At 41.7% G+C, this 21,463-nt stretch overlaps 2 protein-coding genes across 6 annotated transcripts in view; one reads left to right on the top strand and one right to left on the bottom strand.

Annotated features, from left to right (window-relative positions):
* Positions 1 to 11,096, top strand: part of yata (N-terminal kinase-like protein yata) — a 57,660-nt gene extending 46,564 nt beyond the window's left edge. The window contains exon 17 of the mRNA XM_067125380.1: positions 493 to 11,096. Coding sequence (XP_066981481.1) covers positions 493 to 638 — 146 coding nt within the window. The 3' untranslated portion in view covers positions 639 to 11,096. The remainder of the gene's footprint in view (positions 1 to 492) is intronic.
* A 9,571-nt stretch (positions 11,097 to 20,667) lies between these two features.
* Positions 20,668 to 21,463, bottom strand: part of LOC136851336 (Fanconi anemia core complex-associated protein 24-like) — a 746,385-nt gene continuing 745,589 nt past the window's right edge. For all 5 annotated transcript variants that reach the window (XM_067125377.1, XM_067125376.1, XM_067125379.1 and 2 more), the window contains one exon: positions 20,668 to 20,972. In XM_067125377.1, coding sequence (XP_066981478.1) covers positions 20,700 to 20,972 — 273 coding nt within the window. In that variant the 3' untranslated portion in view covers positions 20,668 to 20,699. The remainder of the gene's footprint in view (positions 20,973 to 21,463) is intronic.

Genomic DNA, 21,463 nt, shown 5'->3' with positions numbered 1-21,463 from the left:
ATGTATTTTGCACATAAATCTCTTAATACTGAATGATAGATGTAAAGTTCTGTACAGGAGTTGATTTTAGGGATGTTAGTTTGAGGCTAGAAATGATTATGAAATTACTGTTAGCTGGATGATATCTCTGTGAATGTTCAAGAGTATGATATACAGTGCTTTATTGCTTACCAGAAGGCTAGATGCCCAGCATCTGACAGGTTGTAAGCTATACTTATTTATCACTATTGAAGATAAGCAGAAAAAGTGTTAGGAAATTAAGAATCAAGAAATTTTATTCAAGGAAGAGTATTTTACAATGACCAAACATAAGCTAAGGTTTTTTGGGGAGATAATTTTTAAATTATGTAATTCATTCCTTTTTAGTAATCAGTATGTTGCCTATATTTTGTTGGTAAAAAAAAAAAAAAAAAAGCTAAGCTGAAGCTCCTGTGTGTTTTCTCTTAAATTCCATGATATATTTTAACTTGGATCTTGAATTATCCTTTGAAGAATCTAATTCAGCACAAGGGGGCAGTTCCAAGTCTGATGAACAGCGTCGACAGCGGGAGGAAAAGAGGCTGCAGAGACAAAAAGAGATAGAGGCCAAGAGGGCAGCTCGTGCTGGACCTATGAAGCTTGGTGCCAAGAAAATTTAGTGTTGATTAAAGGAAGGCTGAGAAATTTCTGGAAGTTTAAAGTTGCAGAAACAACTGCTTTGTGCTTGAGTAAAAGTGCGTGTATTGTTATTGGAAAGTTCGTATGCTAGATATAATATATTTTTCATATATGCATTATTGTTGACTGTAATTGTTACTATGAAAATTGTCTGTACAGAACTATTTCAGTGATACAAGGAGAGTGCTTATGAAGTGTTGTGGACACTGTGAAATGTTGAACAATACTGCTGAATCACATTTCAGAGTACAGTACTGTTTCTTATTTGAAAACTAGGATTATAAATTGAAATTTTGGCTGGATAATAATAAGCAAGAAAAATTTGTTCCTCATGAAATATCACATACATTTAAAAGTGTTTTTGGATTAATCAGTGTTTGTCAGTTTCTTTTCGTGAATGGAGTGCAAGATTCAGCCCAATAAATTACTTAAAAGTGTACCATGAGGTATAAGAGGAGGAATGTCAAGAGCTACAAAGTTGAAAGGAAAGAAGATTTGTAACAAAGGATTGGTAGCTGAAATGAAAATGCTCCTGCCACACACAAAACTTCAGGCAAAAATATTGTGGAAGGTTTACGTCTGATTTTTAGAAAAGCCAGTCAAGAATGTCTACTATATTTAAAGTAGGTGAGTACAGTCAGAAAATGAGTTACTAAGTTATAGAAGATTTTTATTATGTGTATATCTTAGTTTATATATTTAATGGAGCTGTGGGAGAGACTTTTATACTTTTTCATTTTTTTTTTTTTTGTAAATTGTATTGTTGTTCAGAGTTTTTAAGAGTAATGCTAAATGCAGTTAAGGCAATTACATCAAGTAAGCACATTAAAGAAACTACTGTACTTCTATCTTCTTATCTGATTTAATTTTTCAATGGTTTTGATAATGTACACAACTTTTATTTTTAGAGAAACTGTAAAAGAACTCAAGAATTCTTTAAGTCTGAGAATTGCAGCTTTGGCAGGCAAGTTTTACCAAGATTCACACAGCTAATTATAGGTTTAGTTAAATTATTATGTACTTGTAAGTTCATTTTCTTACAAACAATAGAAAATGAAGATTCTAAGCTTCAGTGCCTCCTTCAATTGGTAAAATTCCATGTGTGTAAACATTGTAGGTATTATAATTTTTGCCTGTTATAATAATTCAGACAACTTAAATATATAAGGCTTCCAATACACAGGCACTTGTATGGAGTTCCACTGATGTACAACCACACCAGATATTTTAGCATGACAAGGAATTTCAATGTTTTCACAAAAGTATAGGTAAAAGGTGTTAAAGAATAGGTCAGATGTTAATATTCAGTGTTGATAATTGTATGGAAATTTTATATCGCCTCCATTTGAGAGAGAAGAATGCTGCTTGAATTTTTAAAAAATCTCAACAGCTGGATTTTTGGTAGTCAGTTGTTACATGTGTTCTAGAGGTTTGTTAATATTCTCACCGAGATGGTGAAATTTAGAAGCATTTGATCCTTATTTTTTACTGAGAAAAATAATTTATCAAGCGGTAGCGACTCAATGCATGTCTTTTTGCGACTGATTATGATTTTCAGGTGGCAGAGAAATGAAAGGGATTTGTGGAAGCCTTTTGTCAAAGAAAAATAACCTTTGAAGAATTGACAGCATGTGCTGTCTTGCCAATGCTTCATAAAGGTCTTTCATATTGTATGTTTTAGGAAAGCAAAGTTTATCTGAAAGGTTTCTCATTAATTTTTCTTAGTTTTATGACCCAAAAATATTTCTAAAGGGGACCCAAAATGTTTAGGTATAATAGGCTGTACACGTAGTTGTCCCACACTTCAGAAAATATGATTTTGATAGTATTATCAAGATTCCATAAGTATTTATTTGTACTCTGGTCCATATGACATTTGTTTGAGTTTGTTTAGAAATAGAAACTCTTACTGTAGAGAGAGAAAAAAAAAAACAGACTGTCTTAGGCCACAGGGCAAAGTGCTAATAGCCATGTAAAAGGAAAGATGGTGAACTGCCTCCAACTGGAGATTTTTGTAATATCTAAACCATTGAATAAAAGATCTTGATTCTCATAGCTGCCTAAAGGATATTTGCGTAAGTGGAAGGTAAAAATTGGAACAGAACAATGAAGGCAAACAGCTGCATGTGGAGAAAGGATTCTCTTAAATGTATTTGGTGGTTGAAAGGATGCTGGCAAAGATTCTTAAATATCACACAGTTTGCCATACGAGGTGCATTGCAGGTGATACCCTTGTACAAGAATATTTCAACTCCTTGAAGGCTGTGATTTTAAATTTTAAAGAGTGATGAAAACTGGAGATTGGAATAAGGTCAAGTTAAAGAGTTACAGCTAGGAGAGGAGACTTAGGTTAGCATGTGAAATGTAAAAGGCAGAAAGCAAGGCAGCTGAGGGCAAATTGGACGTTAAAAATTATGAGCATGAAAGCAAGTACAGTACTGTACAATATTTGAGGTGACCTAGTGCAACGGCTTTGCAGACTGTTGAAGTTATGTAAAGCAGAAAATACTTGAAAAGGTGTTTCAAGGTTTCAAGTTTTAAATTGTGCTCTGTTATTTCTAATATAATTTTCACTTATCTAAGCAATATTTCAATACAGAGATCTAAGATTATGTAGTCAGCAACAAACAGGATTATTATACCTACAAAAATATGTTTTAATTGTAGACATTTACAGTACTGCCAAGGATGATCTTGTATTATGTCATTTTTTTTTGTAGGATGGATTTCATTTGTTAAAAAAAAGTGATTTGCATAAAGTGTAACATCATTTTTCAAGAGACTGCAATTTCACAATTAAAAATCATGGGATTTGCATGGGTTACTAAAGTAGAGATCTGTTGCAGTGATATGGCTATATATATATATATATATACAGTAAGAAGGGTTAACTTTTAACTTGCTGTGAACATTTTTTCTTCATTTCCAAGTGTTAAAGTAAGATAAAAGCATCTCAAAGAGACCAGAAGTTATATAAATTAATTTTTGGAAATTTACCTCGTTTAGAGTTATTACCGTCCACCTGCAGTTAGTTATTTGTGACCTGTAGCATAGTTGTTTTGATAATGCCAGTACTTTACTTGTAATTACAGTCTGTTCATTCCATCTGTCCATTCACCAAAGTAGGTTTTAGGTACATAAGGCAATAAACGTAGCTAGCTTGTGATTGCTTAAAATTAAAGTCATTGGCTTGCTTTGCAAAGATGCAAATTATTTCTTCAGTAATACATCTGAATGCTTATACAGTATATATATATATACACAAGGAACCCTCACACCTTATATAAATCATAAACATGCTGAATCATGTTGATGATAAAATACAAGTACATGAAAGGTGAGTTTGCATCAAATAGTCTACGCAGGTCAAACACAAAATCTAAGGGCTTCCAATAATTATGTTGTATCTCATTGTAGGCAAATAAAAAGGCAACTGGCTGTGTGACTGCGAATAAAAGGTAATTTCTTGCATGTAAATTACACAACTAGGCTAATACTTGAAACAGCAATGAAATAATGTTGTCTGTGAAGCTGTCTGAAGGAATTTCATTCACTGGAAGGTGTGAAATTTCAGTTAATACAAAGCAGTAGTACTGAGGTTTCCTTTTCAGAATACTTTGCATAGTTAAATACTGTAATTTTTTCTTGGGTATACTGGGGTCTTTTATGAGTATTTAGTCAAATATTGAGTACTGGGCTCTTAAAGGAGTATTTTGTCAAATATTAAGTATTCTTTGCTCTTTCAGGAGTATTTTGTCAAATAACTTGCTGAGAAGAAGTTTGAAATCTCATTGAGTTCCCGTCTAAGGGATGTCAACATACATATGGCATAAGAAGCTAGCCTAGACATTTTTTTTCATTGTAAGGCATTCGAACAGTACTTGGATAGAATGAATAAATAAAAGTTACTGTAAGAAAATGATTTTCACTGATATGGAATAAAAGCATGCTTAAAAGTCAGTAAAATAAAAAATCTGGTGAAGCAGTAGTTTAGGCCTAGTGTCTGCATGTCCATGTTTCGTGTTCTAGTGGTTAATGTCATTAAAGGCGATTTTTCCAGTTTACAGACATGCTCTTACTTTTGTATCATAATTGTTATTTTTTAATGCATGCAGTGAAAATGCACATAAGAAAATTTTGGCATTTCTCCTAAACAAATACAACCTTCGTTCTTTACATAAGGATTTAGCTTCCAAATGTCTGCTGGAATGGCCATTTAAACTTACTGACAAGGTAGTTAACAATCGACAGGTAGGGGAAAGCCCAACCCACCTGTCAGTCTGCACTTCACTTTGCTTTCAGCTGCCATCGTATGCAGACATTGTCCTTCAATACTGTACCAACTTTGCCATTTTTTTTTTCTATTAAAACTGTCGTTATACTTGAGTATTCTTGCTTTTTTCTCTTTGTTGTGGTTTGTATGGCTTTGTATAAGCCTTCCTCCTCAACACCAAGGCAGCCTTTGGCTTATGGCACTCTCCTGGTAAAGACAGGCCTTGCAAAGAGATTCCTTTCATCCACTGAAATACACCCACATAACCCTATGCACCTTTTGCAGAAAGCATTTCTGCAACCATGACAATGTGTTCTGAGTTCCGGGAGTGGCCATCAGAACAGTGGGTGAGGTCTGTGGCTAACAAGAACACTAGGAAGACTTCCCCACTGACACTGGAGGGCAATACATTGGCAGTGATAACCAGTCAGGTGTTTTCAGCACTTTCCATCCACCCACTAAGCTTCCAGCCAATGTTTTGACTCTTAAGGGAGACAATCCCTCTTAACTGGCTCCCACTGACCATTCGGTGGAAAGCCTGGGAGGGGGAGAGGATAACCATTCTGGCATCTCCTTGGAGCCTTATTCCTTTCTGAGGGAGAGAGTTATGTTGGTGAAAACTCAGTGTTTCTGAGCTGCTTGGCCACCTCTCATCTGGTAAGGTGGTACTTATGACTGCTTTAACAGTGACTGTGAAGACTTCAACAGTCACTGTCTCTACAGGCTCTCATACAGCCCTCATGTACACCATCTCCCCATTTGCACCTTTGATAATGTGTCCAGAGGAGCTGGGGTAGGTGTTCCTTCGTTCTCTGTCTTTTCCCTGTACTTCAGCTGCCCTAGAGAAGTCGTAAACGAAGCACAAGAGAAAGGCATAATCATTTTCATATAATTTGAGTGCTGTGTCTCCCCATGGGAAGTCTTGTGAGACTCTCAGCAATTGGTTCTTGTCTACAGAGAGGACCAATGAGACTCTTGCTATTGGTACCATGAGTACCACTGCATCCATCGCCTTCCACAAGGATGCAACCACTACCCCTGGGTACTCATCATAGGGGTACCAGCACTGGTCCATTTAGCAAGGCTGACTGGTCCAGGGTTCATGGACCACTGGTCCGCATCCCTCTGCCAGCAGAGCACAGCAAGAGAAGGTGAGGAAGGAGTAAGGTGCTCTATCACCCCCCACCTGCTCTACATTGAGAATAGTCCAGGGGTCCCAGAGAAGTGATTCAGCAGATCACTCAGACACAGCAAGGGGAAGTCCCCCTCTTCACCCTCCCCTCCTGTAGTGGTTTCAACTTTTTGGAAAGCTGTGTGCATGCTTGAGGGACAGCCCCAGACACCATTTGCATGAGCGGGACCGCTCTCCCTGACTCATGAGGCTGTCATCATATCAGGTTGACAACCACCCACAGTCCTGCTCTACTGAGAAGGTCTTGGCCTTCTCCAGGTTGAGCAAGGGTGCCAAGGCCCATCCTGTTCACCTGTCCCTTCCATCTCGTTAGACATTACCAAGAGGAGGGAGTTGGACAGGACCATGGACCAGGTCTGGTCCTAGGACCAGACAGGTCGTATGCCCAAGTGGTAGGCTCTGAGGAGTTTCCTTCCCCTACAGAGGAAGCAGCTCTGAAGATCTGGGATTTGGAGGGACTTGAGGGTCTGTTACCACAGGACTTGGATACTCCTGAGTTACAGAGGCACTTTCAAGAGGTCATCAAACTGTTTTGTTAGCATAATGGCCATGCGGAAGGGACCATGGCTACTCCCGCAAACACATTCTAAGTCACCAAAGCCAAATGGATTCTGTAAAAAAGATCCCAGGCCCTCCATCAGCCTGCCATGGGCCAAGCTTGCCAGCATTGTTTTGAACAAGATGAATTCCCTTGTCTCTGGGAAAGAAAATTCACTTCAGTCCAGCCAGTCTGGTAAAATACTTCCTCTGCCTATAACTTTTCAGAGGAAACATTACCATCCTGTGGTGGGTGCCATACTGACCAAAAAGGTTGACCCAGACCTAACTTGCTTTGCACCTGTGTGTGTGTGTGTGTGTGTGTGTGTGTGTGTGTGTGTGTGTGTGTGTGTGTGTGTGTGTGTCTCTCTCTCTCTCTCTCTCTCTGATAGAAGTGACATTAGATTCAAATGTCACGACTGCACCCCAGGCAGTCTCTTGGTTAGACCTATGGTACTTTACAGTTGCTAGAATGCCATCCTCATCAGGAAGTTGTACACCTGATGAGAACTGGGTAATCAGGAGACTGCTTCCATCTAGAGGTAGGGCTATCACTTACCTTGCCCACCAAACAGCAACCCTGTGGTCAAACCTGGTCCCAAAGAGAGCGCATGTGGTATTATACCAACTCTCTGAGGGTATGAGACCCGACATGGTACTAGCACAAAATGGAGTGGTACTGGGGTCTACCTCTCTCTTCCTTAGGTAGTGACCACAGCAGACGGGTTGCAAGCTGACAATAATGATGCACTAGTCCAACAAAAGCAGTCATATAAATCCTCATGGTCTTTACAAAGTACTGTGGCCAAACCGAGTTCAATTGGTCCTTCCTCTTCAGGTCGCAGAAAGTCCCAAGCTGTTTCTGCACCTCATAGAGGTCCCCAGTCTTCTTCAGCCCTGGTAGTAAAAGGTGCTCAGTCACACCCCTTTGAGCTTCCTGCCTCTCCTAGAAAGGAGGCAAGGGCAATAAGAAGGGAGGAGGATGCTTAAGGTGGCATTCCTTCCCACCTTCTGCTGAAAGTATGCGGGTGCCAGTCAAGCCAATGGGCAACATGGCAGTGATATGGAGTGGGGACCTGGGTAGTAGATGTTCTAAGGGAAGGGTATCTACTTCCCTTCGAGTCTGCCACCTTGCTTCTTCATCAGTCATTTCAGAACATACATTCTCAACTCTCAGAAGGACCTTGCCCTCAGGGAGGGGGTGAATGGGATGCTGAGGAAAGGCACAGTGAAAGTTGTTCAAGGTCAGTCTCCAGGGTTTAACAGCTGCTGTTTCTGGTTGAGAAGGTGGCAGGTGATTGGAGACCAGTCACAGACACCTCTCCACTGAACTGGAAAGTACTTCAGCTTTACTCTCAGAGGGGTGGTCTACCAGTTTAGAGCACTTTGTTTTGGGCTTTCGACCAATCCCTAAGTGTTCACGTTGGTTTCAGCTTGGGCCCATTCGTATGGGATACGTATTCTGAAGTATCTCAGTGATTGGCTAGTTCTGGTGTACTCTTGGTAGCAATTGCTACAGGACAAGGACCATCTCCTGAAATTGTCATAACCTGGAGATCATGATAAAAAACATGAGAAATCTCATTCCTAAGCAGAGGGTAAAGTACTTGGTCATGCTGATAGATGTGACAGCAGTGAGGGTTTTCCTTCAAACTTTTGTATCAGCAAATTTAGGGAGGAAGCACAGAAGTTCCTGTCCAGACAGCAAAGATGTCTGGATACTTGGGTAAATCCTCAGTGGCTGTTTATCGGGGGAAATGGGCTGTCGTCTGTGGTTGGTGTCATAGACAGGGTATCTCCAGTCAGATCCACTCTTCAGCAGGTTGTTGACTTCTTTTCCTTAGCTGACAGAAGCTTCTCTCTTTCTTGGTCAGCAAGGGCTACAGGTCAGCCTTAGGCCGAATCTTGAGACTAAAGAGAAGAAGATCCATGCTCCTGAAAGGCTTCAAACAGTCTTGTCCTCCCAGGAAACTCTGGTTCCAAGTGGGACATGACTCTCATTCTAAGGATCCTCTCTTGTTGCCATACAAGCCTTTGAGAATTGTTAAACAGAGATCTGACTTTGAAGACTGTTTTCCTTCTAGCCCTGAGTGATCTGGATGAGATGCTACTGTGTCCTGCTAAGGTGCTGCTTTACTAACTAAAGAGAACTTAAAACCTAAAGCTTGAGTGTCGACTTCATTAGTACTGGCAGGGCCCAGAAAGAGGTATTCAAGAATGCAATTTCCTTCTGGCTTTGTGAGACAACCAAGTGGGGCTATGACTTGTCTAGCAAGAAGGGTGAGAGCTCACAAGGTCATGGGCATTGCCCCTTCGTTAGCATTCCGAAAGAACCTTTCAGTTCAGCAGATACTGCATGTGTGGGTGTGGTCATATCAGACCACTTTCACCTTTTACCTGCAGGATGTTGCTCACAAGTCCTTGGACAGACATATTTTCCGTGGGTCCTGTGGTTGTTACTCAACAAGTTGTGAAGCTAGCCCAATTCCCTTTCAGGACAGGTAGCACCTCTTTCCTAAAGAGTTAAGTGACTACTGCTCCCTTCTTTCTCTTTCCTTCTTTTCTCGAAGGGCAGAGTCGGAGTTCTAGGCTGAGAGTACTAGTTGGGCAGACGGATCGTAAGGTATATGACTGGGCACCAGTTCTTTGCTTGCTTGTTTATGATAAGAGTGGATGCAAGTCCTCATCTTTTACGGTAAGGGGAGAGAAGGACAGACAATAAAGCAGACTCATTGATCACATTCTGCTGGTTTTAATGTCTGGCACTTCATTATGGGTTCTTTCAGCTGGATTGAGTAACTGCACAGATCCATTACTTGAGGGTCCAGAAGTCTTGCAACTATCACATCCCATATTTGAAGTACATTTTAGAAAGTACATTCACATCCCATATTTGAAGTACATTTTAGAAAGTACATTAGACGTGCAGGGTCCCTTCTGCTCCTATTGGACCAGGAAGGTATTATCCCAGTTGGGTGAACTTACCAGTTGGTTCAGAGTTCTCAGACTTCCTACCACCAGTGGGTAAGTTTCCTGTGTAAAGAACAAAGGTTTGTATTTGTGTAGGAACAAATAGGAAATTCTAAAAGTAACTACTGTAGAGTTTTTCCTAACTTACGAACCTGGAGTTCTTCACATGAATGGCCCACTTCATCCACTCCTCTCACATGGCACATGGACCCAAAGGCAAAGTGGAGTGTAGACTGACAGGTGGGTGGGGTTTCCCTCTACCTGTTGATAGTTAAGTACCTAGTCAGTAAATTTAAACACCTGTTTCAGCTTGCATTTGCAAGCTAAATTCCTATGTAAAGAACTTCAGGTTTGTATGATAGAACTTCAGGTTTGTATGATAGGATATATATAAAGTACTGTACATTTAAAATTTGCTATTTTGAACAGTGTGAGCATAGATCTAAGTGTAGTCTAGGCTATACAGACGAGATAAAAACTAATTATTGAAAAAGCCCATTGTTCATTTGTGTTTGATCTGAGTAGACTATTTGATACAAGTCCGACTTTTGTGCGCTTGTGTTGGTATATATATATATATTTTTTTTTACAAATTGTCATGCTTATGATGGCTCTGTACATAAAAAATTCAAAATGTTACTTAAGAAATAGAACCCAACGGTATTGAAAACGTTAATTTTTCACCAGTCATGAGCTACCTATGTGCATGTCCACATCTTCACCCGTGGGTGGACAAATGAGTTTAAACCAACTATAGTATATATCATGTAAAGCTGTGCTGTTCCGCTCTTTAAACGCATCACTTTAAAGTGGTTTTTTCCTGATTTATAATTGTCATATGTGCCTTCTTTGCAGCAATTATTTAGTTTAATTCCATTTTGCTGATGATTCTGTATAGTATTGAATATAGACAAGTAAAATGTTTGTATTTATTTTTTTTTTTTCGACATGTTAGGAGACCTAAGATTAAAATGGCAAAAAGTTAAGATTCTCTCTGTTGAAGATTTAGATCTTTGGTATTAAATACATGGTAAACACTTTAGGATCAGTCCATCCTAGTAAACACTTCAGGATCATTCTATCCTACTTAAGGATCATTCTATCCTGTCACTGGATGGTAATGTATAAATATCATTTGGATGGTAATGTATAAATATCATTCGGATGGTAATATATAAATAATGAATTGGTTGTATTCAATAATCATTAACTATGAGACTTGCCTTTTCAGCTCTCAGGGTCTCACATGTTTCCCCTTAAGAATGATTCTGTAGGAATGTATTTTGATGTCTTTAAAAAAGACATTTCCTAATACTTCAATCATATACTGTATGCTTTTCTAAAGCCTGTTGCTTGTTCTCATTGATATTTTTTATTCTGTTAAAAGCCTAATAGACATTATTGTCTAAGTGCATTTAAGAAAACTGTAAGATAAAATTCTGTATAATAAATCTTATTCGTAAGCAATTGCTATTTTTTTTTCTAGTTATGGCATATGGCATTGTACTGTATGTACATTTTACAGCAGTTACTTGGCAAATTAATTGAGAAAGTTTAATAACTAGAATACAATAAAAATCTTGATATTACATTCTATACTTCATTATTGACAAAAATGTTTAACTGATACAGTTTCTCCCAGAACGAAGCGAAGGAACTTGTGAGATGATTGGTGGATTGGGATCTGGGAGTATGCATCCTTCAGGTCTATTGTCAGCATGAAGCCAAAATTGCTGATGGCTATTAGAACTATGTGGGGCGTTTCCATCTTGAACTGGGTCTTTCTGATGAAAAGGTTCAGGGAAGACAGGTCTATGACCAGTCTCCAATCCCCTGATGCTTTTGCCACCAGAAAGACCCAGCTGTAGAAACCTGGGGATTGATCCTTCACGACCTCCAGGGTTCCTTTTTCCATCATTTTCTCCACTTCTTTCCAGAGAGCCAGATCCTTTGGCGAGCCCTGAACATAAATTCTGAGATGGAAGGGACAACTGGAGAAAGGAGGGGGAAACTTGAAGGGGAGTAGATGCAGTGTTCCACCCGCAGAGTAGTAGTGTTAAAGTAGTTTAACCAGACCACTGAGCTGACTTTCAGCTCTTATAGGGATGGCCCAAAGGATTAGGATAAAATACCACATAGGCTCACGTTCTCATACTGTAACACATACACACAATACATTTACTCATGCCCGCTTCCACACAAAAGGTATTAAAATTCATAATAAGTAATATTTAAAAAAATATTAATTAAAATCCAAGAAATACTATGTTTTGTGCTTTTATTATTTACTTATTTTTATATTTTATCTATCAAACCACAGTTCCTCATGAACAACAAAATCGGAATGACTGAAAATGTAAAAGATTCTGACAAAATTTCATTTATTGATTTATTCCCAAAAGTTGACAGTCGCTGTTGGTCATACTTTGGACACTCACATAACACGTCTGACCATTATCATCAACCTGGACTCTGAGCACTCTGGAGCCAGGCCACGTGGGCTGCTCATTAAGTGCCCATGTGTCAGACGAGTATGGCCTATTCTGAGACGTGTTAGAATTACTTGTGCATGTCTCTCTCTCTCTGATATGATGAACTCCATTTTTTAACATTAGGTTTAATTTATTACTTTCAGGTTCTTCATTCCATATACAGTATACTGTATTGCCATTTATTTACGATATCCATTTTTATGTGTGCTACATAATCAGTAACAGGGATATTCACATTTGATCTTCGTCATGTGGGTTACTTCTTTGGCTGCTTTATATCTACTACCCAGGTCACTGCTCTGTGCTGCTGCCAAGTTGCCCAATGGCTCACCAAGCACCCCACCAACGGCAGCAAGTGGGGAGGGGTGCCCACTCTAGTGTTTTCCTCCTCTATCCCTGGCTCTGCCTCATCTCCTGGGTTTGGAAGAATGGGGCTGAAAGGGACGCTATTGAATTGTTTTCTTGACAGGGTTGAGAAGGCTGGTGACCTCTACGAGGCCCGCTCGTGGTTTGGGATCTCTTAGATGGAGAATAAGAGGCAGCCTGAGGTCTAGTTCTGGCTACATTGGTGTGCGAAGGGCCAGAAGACTAATTCACAGCTTGGTGGACCAGACGGTCATTGTTGTCTGCTCTACATCTGTCGACTGCTGCCCCAACCTGTTCCTTAGGAAAAAGTGACAAAGATCCTAGAATGGTTCCATTTCTCGGTGCTAAGGTAGAATCAGGGCTAACGAATCTGGAGATCTTAGAAAGGGCAGCATCTCTTCTTTTCAATAACCTAGTAGCCAACATATTCGCTGTTAGGCGAGCCAGATATGAGATGGTCTTGCCACCAGACTGCAGTAGTCTAAGGAAGGTGGCATACTCTTCATTGTTAGTAGCCATGGCAGCCGAAGATGTCTTGCCTACTGTTGTTGACCAAAGATTGAGCCACGAAACTGCCTGGAACACCGGAGACGCTGCCAGTTCCATTGAGGCCATCCCTTGCAAGAAAAAAAAAAAAAAAAAAAAAAAAAAAAAACAGGCCTAGATGAGCCAAGTCCGGATCTACCTGTCTTGATTGTAATGTGATGTTAGGGGCTGCATAAAAACACCGTGGAAGAGGAGGGAGTATCTTAAATGATCTGCCACATCGTAGAGAACTGTCCTGTCCAGAGACGAGAGAATTGACTTGGCTAAGGACAATGTCAGCATGACTGGGACATGGTAAGCCTAACAATGCCTTCGTCTCTCTTTGGACCCACAAGGGCCTTGAGACCTGAACAGAAATTGGAAGTGGTAGCTGCAGTCTCTTCAGGTAGTTTGCTGTATCCACGAATGGCAGCCGAAGATGTGTTGCCTACTGTTGTCAACCAAAGATCGAGCAACGAAACCGCATGGAACACCGAAGACGCTGTCAGCTCCACTGAGGCCGCTCTTGATGTGTAAAGGAGGTGCTCTCTGCCTTGATTTGATCTAAAACAAAGACTTGGGCCTAAACAAACCAAGTCCGGATCTACCTGTCTTGATTGAAATGTGGTGCTAGGGGTTGCATTAAAACACCTATGTAGAGGAGGGAGTCTCTTAAATGACCTGCCAGATCGTAGAGAACTGTCCTGTCCAGAGACGAGAGAACATGGTAAACTGGAACATATTAAGCCTAACAATACTTTTGTCTCTCTCTTTGGACCCACAAGGGCCCCGAGACCTGAAGGAAAATTTGAAGTGGTAGCTGCAGTCTCTTCAGGTAGTTCAATGTATCCACGAATGAGTTCCACTACTTCTGGCAAAAGTTCTTGGTTATCTGCATCAAGAGAGAGTGGGCCTTCTGCTTCCAGGAAACGAGATTCTCGATCTGGCCTGTCAAGCAAAATAGCAGGATCACTTGCATCCTTGTTGATTACCAAGCATAGGAACGATCGGGTCCAAGACTTTCTTGGGGATATATTATTCGACCGAAGGAGCATGAACCATCTTGATCGCGGTCTCATCTGTGAGAACGAGAATGTGGACTATTAGATGACGGCCATGGCTGAGTCTGCGACTGGAAGGGGCTCTCGTTACGTGAAGAATAGTTACGGCCGTGCGAGTGAGACTGTGGGTTATGTGGAGAGCAGTCACGGCTGCTCAAGTGAGACCAAGGAATGGTCCTGATCATGAGGGCATTCCCTCATGTTTGATGTCAACTTCTTAATGGGAGCCTTGTCATTGTTCTTAACGGCCGTGGTCTTAACACTTGTTTCTTGAGCAGGCCGAGCAGAAGAAGACGAAATGACTGCAGCTTCTTGAGGAGAAGCCCGATGTGTAGATCTACGGCCCTTGGAGGAGGACTTCTCTTAACGAGTCCGTTGCCCCACAAGAATCAGGAACTGGGCTATGATCATCAGCAGTTAAGGCAGAAGACGTATGTCCGTGACCCTTGACAGACTCATGGCCATCCATAGCCTCAATACAGCTGAGATTAGCCGACTGAGACACAACTGTAGTAGACGGACGGTTGGTCTTGCTTCCAGACAAAGAGGATACAGAGCACCTGCAGATCTTCTTGCAAGAAGGGGCAAGGAAGTCCTTCTTCCTCCGCCTCTGTGGAATGGAGCAAACAGAAGACGAAGACGGTGTATGAGAAAAGGACGATGGTGAGGGAGAAGGAGATCTACGACGTCTCTTCTTCTATTTCAAATCGGAATGGCTGAGTTTCTTCGGAAGAGGACCTTCACGTCTCTCCAGCAAGGTTTGAACAAAGGAGTTGGAAGGAGCAGATGTAAGAGGCCCAGGCACGGGAAGTGATGGAAGAGGCATGGCCGATGAAGGAACGGTGTAAGCTGAGGATGTCATGGCTGCAGACAAGTAGACGTCAGACACTGACATGGTGGAAGAAGCTGGGAGACAGGAAGAAAGGGCATGGGACAGCAGACCTTCGTTCAGCTTCTCAGCATCCATGCCCGACCCCCCCCCCCAAAGAAGAGAGACAGCTAAATCAAGTGCAAGATCTCCTGAACCTCTCCTCGATTTATCTAGATGAAGCAATAGATGAACAAGGAGTAAAATCTGAGAAGATGCAACGAGAGGCAAATCTGGTAAAGGAGAAAAGGAACAAGAAGGAATGGCGGCGTCGGCCTTTGGAGGCAAGAAGCCTTCCCGAGATGGAACAGCTGATTTCCTCTTGTACTTCTTCTTACCAAAATGCTTCCATTGCTCAGGACCCCAATCACGACACTCAGAACAAGGGTTACTTACATTGCAATCATTAGATCTGCATCTGCTACAAGTCGTATGAGGGTCAGTATCAAAAGAGGCTAAATAATGAAAGCAAGGATTGTTACCCACCCCAGGGCATCTTCTCTGAGGCGAAGACTTCTTAGATGAATCAAGCGTTTGCATATCTAATGCAAAACAAACAAATCTTTAAGTTTTTTTTGCAATGCCTGGGTGTAAGGACCATTCTGTCCTTACCACCTGACTGGCAATTGAGCTTGTCTGCCACTACATTCCAGGATATTGAGGTGGAGGTGCTTGTCGTTCTAGTACCACACATCTGAAACCAACTCCTCCAGGTGTCTGCCCAATCCCTCGGTCAATGCTTCTGAAAACTGAAGCACCTCGGGAAAGGGAGTGCCAAGTGGCACTCTTATCAAGAGGTTCCTGTTATCTAGCCACCAATTAAAGTCTCTCCATACTTCCTCGGAAAAAAAATAAAGAAAAGAGGGTCCCTCGCTGGAGACCAGAACTCTGTTAGCCTCCACTGATGAGAGAAGGTGAAGCTTATCCAATGACAGGTGACCCAGAACGAATTGCCACTACCAAGCAGGTTGTTCCTTTCATGACAGGAACATCTGCACTACTTCCCTGAACTTGCCGATATGAGAACCTGAAGGGAAAACTGCAGCAACGAGTTCGCCAGAACCAGCAAATAGTCCAGGTACCTCAACACACATATCCTCCCATACAAATGAACCCAAGCTGAAATCAGTGTGAACACTCATGTGAACACCTGGAGGAGGTACTTCCGAGTGGACTGATGGATGAGTATTTGAGGTATTTGAAAATATGCATCCTTTAGATCCACCGAGAGCATAAAGTTGCCCTCCCTGATGGAATCGAGAGCTGAGTGAACCGTTTGGAATCGAGAACTGAGTGAACCGTTTCTATCTTGAACAGTCTGGCGAATGAACTGTTCAATGGAGAGAGTTCGATGACCAGCCTTCTCCACTAGGAACAGATGGCTATTGAACCCTGGAGACCAATCTTTTATGACGTCTACTGTGCCTTTATGAAGCATCACATTCACCTTATGACTTCTACTGTGCCTTTCCAAAGCATCATATTCACCTTATCCCAAAGGACAAGATCCTTCTGTGAGCCAGGAATATACATCTGGAATTGTACCAGTGCAAGAGTAAGGGGTGGCAGAAACTTGGACGGTAGCAGATACCCTTCCCAAAGGACATCTACTACTCAGGTCTCTGCTCCATGTCACAGCAAAGCTGCCCAATGGATCGAGAGAGGCCCCCCCCCCCACAAACAATCAGCAGCAAGCAGGGAGGAACGCTTCCCCTAGCATCCTCCTCCCTTCTTTGTGCCCTTGCCCCCATTCTTAGGACCAGAGGGCTGAAAGGCCATGACTCTGGGACTTTCTCTGACCCAAAGAGGAAGGGTCAGCCTGGCCTGAAGGTTGGGCTGCAGTGCTAACCGAAGACCAAGAGATCTTAGATGCTGCCCAGTGGACAAGCTTCTTGTTCTCAACTTGAAGCCTCTCCACTGTGACCTCCACCTTACTCTGTGAAAAAAAGAGAGGAAGATTCCAGTACTGGTCCGTTCCTAAGTGCCAAAGCTGACTCCAGGCCAACTAACCTTGAGAATTGAGACAGCACCGCATCTTGCCTCTTAAGAACCAGGTTTGCCGTCTGGTAGGTGAGGTAGGTAAAAGCCCTACCTCCATACAGCATCAATCTCTTGAAAGCTGCACCCTCCTCAGGGGTTTGCCCTCTTGAAGAGGAAGCAATCCTGGCCACTGTAAGGTCCTTTGGTTACCTAACCAAGAAACTGCCTAAAGCACTGACATGGCAGTTGACTCCAGTGCTGCTGCCTCTGCCTGTGAGAAAGGGACTCCCTCCACAAGGAGACTGTCTAGTGCCAACCCAGGACAAAGACAAGTTAAGTCCAGGGGTACATACTGCTTCCTCTGACAAGCCAGAGGCGGAGGAAGCGTCTTACCAGACTGGCTAGACCACAGGGAAGGCTAGACCATGGCTGGCAGATCAGAGCCTTGAGTTCTTTCTGCAATCCCTTAGTGACTCAATGGCTGAAGAGCAGTCTGCAAGACAGGCCACAGTCACTTCCTTGAGACCATTAAAATGATGTCCCTTGAGACCATTAAAATGATGTATCATTTTAATGATCTCTCCAAAGTGACTCTGCAACTCAGGGGTGTCCAAGTTCTAGGGCATAGGACCCTCGGATCCCTCGAGTTCTTGGTTCTCTCGAGTTGCTCCCTTTGCAGGAGAGCCCTGTGGTGATGTTTCAACAGCTCAGGCATGCGACCTGTCTGGTCCAAGGACCGACACAGGTACAAAAACCTCTGTGGTGGGGCTGGGATGGGATCAAGAATGGTTCCAATCACAAACCCCACACCTGTCTGGCTCCTGGAAAACCCCTTAAGTCTTGCCAGGTGAGCGAGGCTGTGGTGATGGTGATAACTTCTGCTCAAGTCGAGGAGAACGGTCCCGCTCATGCAAACGTAGGTGGGGCTGTCCCTTGAGTGTGCTCCAATTTTCCAAGATGCCAGAGGTTCTACAGGAGGCATAGACTAAATGGGGGACCTTCTCTTGTTTGGCCTGGGTAGGCCAAATCACTATATCTGGACCCCTGAACCACTCTCCTTGAAAAGCAGTAGGGGGTGAGGGAGCACCTGCCTTCTCTTCTCATCTTCTCTTGCCTGGCTGTGCTGGGAACCATTGCCAGTCTGGGTAGGGGTACTACTGGAGCTGGTACCGGTGTACAGGGGGTCTGTGGAGAACCCTGGATAGCAGTTGCACCCTCATGCTCAGCAACAAGTGCAGTGGTACTCACTGTACCATTAGCGAGAGACCCATCAGCCCTCTCTGCAGCAGATGACAGGCCGCTAGAAGCTCTACAAGACTTCCTGCATGGAGATGAAGCAACCTTCTTCCTCCACTTACCAGCTCTGAAAGAAGAGTTCCTTCTCCTCTTCAACTTCTTCCTAAGCACAGCCAAGGTCAGTGCAGAAGACAGGCAGTGGAGGAGGACCTCTCCCAAGGATGGGGTTGAAGGCAGCACCTGGGGACACATCACTGATGACATATGAGGAGTAACCAGCAAGGTGAGGACTGTGGAACCAGTGGAGACCGTGACCGTCGAGGTCTTCATGGTCATGGTTGAAGAAGTCACACGAAGATCTTTCATTGCCTTCAAGTGATCGATGCGGGAAGAAACACTCAGCTCACCTGAGATGCCCAGGGAGGGCCACAGCTCCCCAGCCTCCATAACTCCTGAAACCAAGGTCAGTTTAGGGAAGAACTCTTCCCTACACCCCCAAAAAGAGCATCCTCCAGAGGACAATTCCCCCCTCAGAGCAAAGAGAGGCTCCTGGGGAGGGACTGGGCTGGATGTCTTCCTCCCTTTGGCAGCTCTCTACTGAACCAACAGTAGGAGTTGGCGAAGGGGAAACTACACCCTTAGGAGTAGTAGCTGCAGGAAGAAGTTTGGTAGATGGAAGGAAAGTACCAAAGAGGATTTTCAGTGTCACCAGTGGAGTATTGCAATCTGATGACAATGGAGAGACCTCTCTCTTCTTCCTGGCAAACTTAACCCACTGTTCAGACAGCCAGACATGGCACTCCAAACATGGACTATTCTGATCACAATCATGCCTCCTACAAGAGGCGCAGAGGGTATGAGGATCTACCTCTATTGTGGAGAAGAACCTATTATGGGCCTGTCCTTCCCTGGTTTCCTCTCTGAGGCTGAAGGCTTAACTGATAGAGGTTTGCTAATAGTAATGCAAACAACTCAAACTCATATAATATATTAAAAAAACAAGCAAAAAGTATGTAAGGAAAGCAAACAGCAAGTCGGGCAGCAAGTCTGAAGCAAAGTGGAGTGCATACCAAGAGGTGCCCATGCCTTTCCCTAGCTGTCGATAGTTAACAATCTTGTCTGAAAATTAAATAGCTGTTCCTGCTTGCATTCACAAGCTAAATAACTATGTTAAAAATGAAGGCTTGTATTTGTGTAGGAAGAACTGAGTAATGAATAGGCATAATTCACCTCCCCCTCCAACAATTACCAACTTGAACAATTACCTTTTTCTTTTTTGAGAAACCTATTCCTAATGAATGCACCAATTGTAGTTCCCTTTTCCTCAATAAAATTAAGTCCCTTGAATCATGTCCTGCCGTGTATCAAAACCACTGGCACTATCTGAAATGAATTAAAGTATGGAGCAAGGCAAACAAGAAGGATTATCAGTTCCAGATAAAAAATAAATTTAAAATAAGAGCCAACCAAAGAATGATGAAACAAAACTAACAATGTGTACAGGAGTTGGAGTTTGCAAAAACATGGAAGGGGGAATCTACACATGAAAAACATGAGAATTCTTATAAATTAAGAGGAAATACCAATCATGCATAAAAATACATAGACAAACTGGAAGTGGGAATGATTCTTTCTGGGAAACAAGTGTATTGCATGACAGTATTTTCTAGCCAAAGCTGATTTTAACAATGAAAGGGAAGCGTGATAAGCATGGATACAAAACACTATGAAAAATAATTTCAAGGGAAACATGTGGTAAGTATGGATACAAAACACTATGAAAAATAATTTCAAGGGAAACATGTGGTAAGTATGGATACAAAACCTTCAAAATTGAAAGGAACTAAAATGAGATGAGGTAAAAATCCCCCCATAAATAAAGCAACAAGAAGTCAGCACATGATATATTATAAAGGGAGAGTTCCAAATATAGTCAAAAGATGAAATGTGAAGAAAAAACTCTAGAACACAAAGGGAGTTGACTTAAAAATGTATTTTAGGGAATGTGCTACAGAAGTCCAGAAAAGCAACAAAAGAAGGAAAATGGAGCCTTCCCAGAAGATTAACTTACATATTCCACAGGACTGTGAGGGAGAATATCCTAGCGATCTTGCAACTTCGAGTAACCTACCTGAAGAAAATGCTGTAAGTGCTGTAAGTAGAAATTAAGTCACAGAATATGAAGCATGAGAGACTGTCTATTATACTTACAACATAAAACTACCTTAACCCAAGGTTGGGCAATTTAGTGTTCAGGAAAATTTTTTATGAATTTGAAAGACAAATTCATGAATACTATACCACTTATTAGGGAATAATGTACAATGATATAGAGATACTAAGAAGCATGTGAAGACTGCAACATGCTACTGTTTATAGTGTATACTGTTTCCTCTATTACAGTGTTATGAGGGGAGAGTAGTACATCAACCTAAATAAAGTAACTGAGTTTATAAAATGCAATTCTGTACAAGCCCAGGATCTCAGAACGGAAAACTTGAACGAAACTGTAGAAAAAAGTAAATTTTATTAAATTACGCACTCAGCTAAATGTGTGAAAAAAATTATAAACAGACAACGCAGTGCTTGGTCCAACAATATCAGCAATACTTTCCTGGCTAGCATTGCAAAGAGATTTTAATGAGCCAAAATGTTTCAACAGCAAAAGAGCCTTTTTCTCGCCTAAGCCCGGAATCATAGTGGTGCATCCAAGAAGAGCAGCATCTGGTGTATTTGCAGGTTTTGTTTTCATTCGGAAGGGGTTGGCATTTATCTTAGCTTCACAGCAAACCATTTGTGTCAAAAGATTTCCAGCCTGTAAGACAAAATGAAATGAGATCCTGTGCTTTCAGTATGGTTGATAATTTATGGTTTAAAAACTCAAAACCTTCCCAAAGTGAAAACTCAAAGGGACAAATTTACAAGAAGCTTTACTATATAATAAGATATAATATGCTTTACTATAATAACTCCTGCAGATAAGAATGATCATAATTCCTTACTAATGATAAGCAACTTATAACTACAAATGATAGATAAGCACTGAAGAGGGTACTACCTTTAAGGTAATCCAATAAACCTCACTAAGTATAAAGAATGATGAATTTAAATTACATGTAGCAAGAGGTTTGATAAGACATTTCTTTTGTATCATATAACAAGACTTCATCATAGCCTCCAATAAACTTTTTGAATACAATCTAAATTTGACTCAATGATCACTGAAAAAAAGACCCAATTTCCTAAGGCTACAGCAAACTCACAAAACCAGTTGAATATAATAAAAATTTCATGTACATTTTGCAT

The sequence above is a fragment of the Macrobrachium rosenbergii genome, chromosome 23 (assembly GCF_040412425.1).
Source record: "Macrobrachium rosenbergii isolate ZJJX-2024 chromosome 23, ASM4041242v1, whole genome shotgun sequence".
Classification (NCBI taxonomy): domain Eukaryota; kingdom Metazoa; phylum Arthropoda; class Malacostraca; order Decapoda; family Palaemonidae; genus Macrobrachium; species Macrobrachium rosenbergii.
The sequence above is the reverse complement of the archived record's forward strand: the minus strand, read 5'-3'. Positions and strand labels throughout refer to the sequence as shown.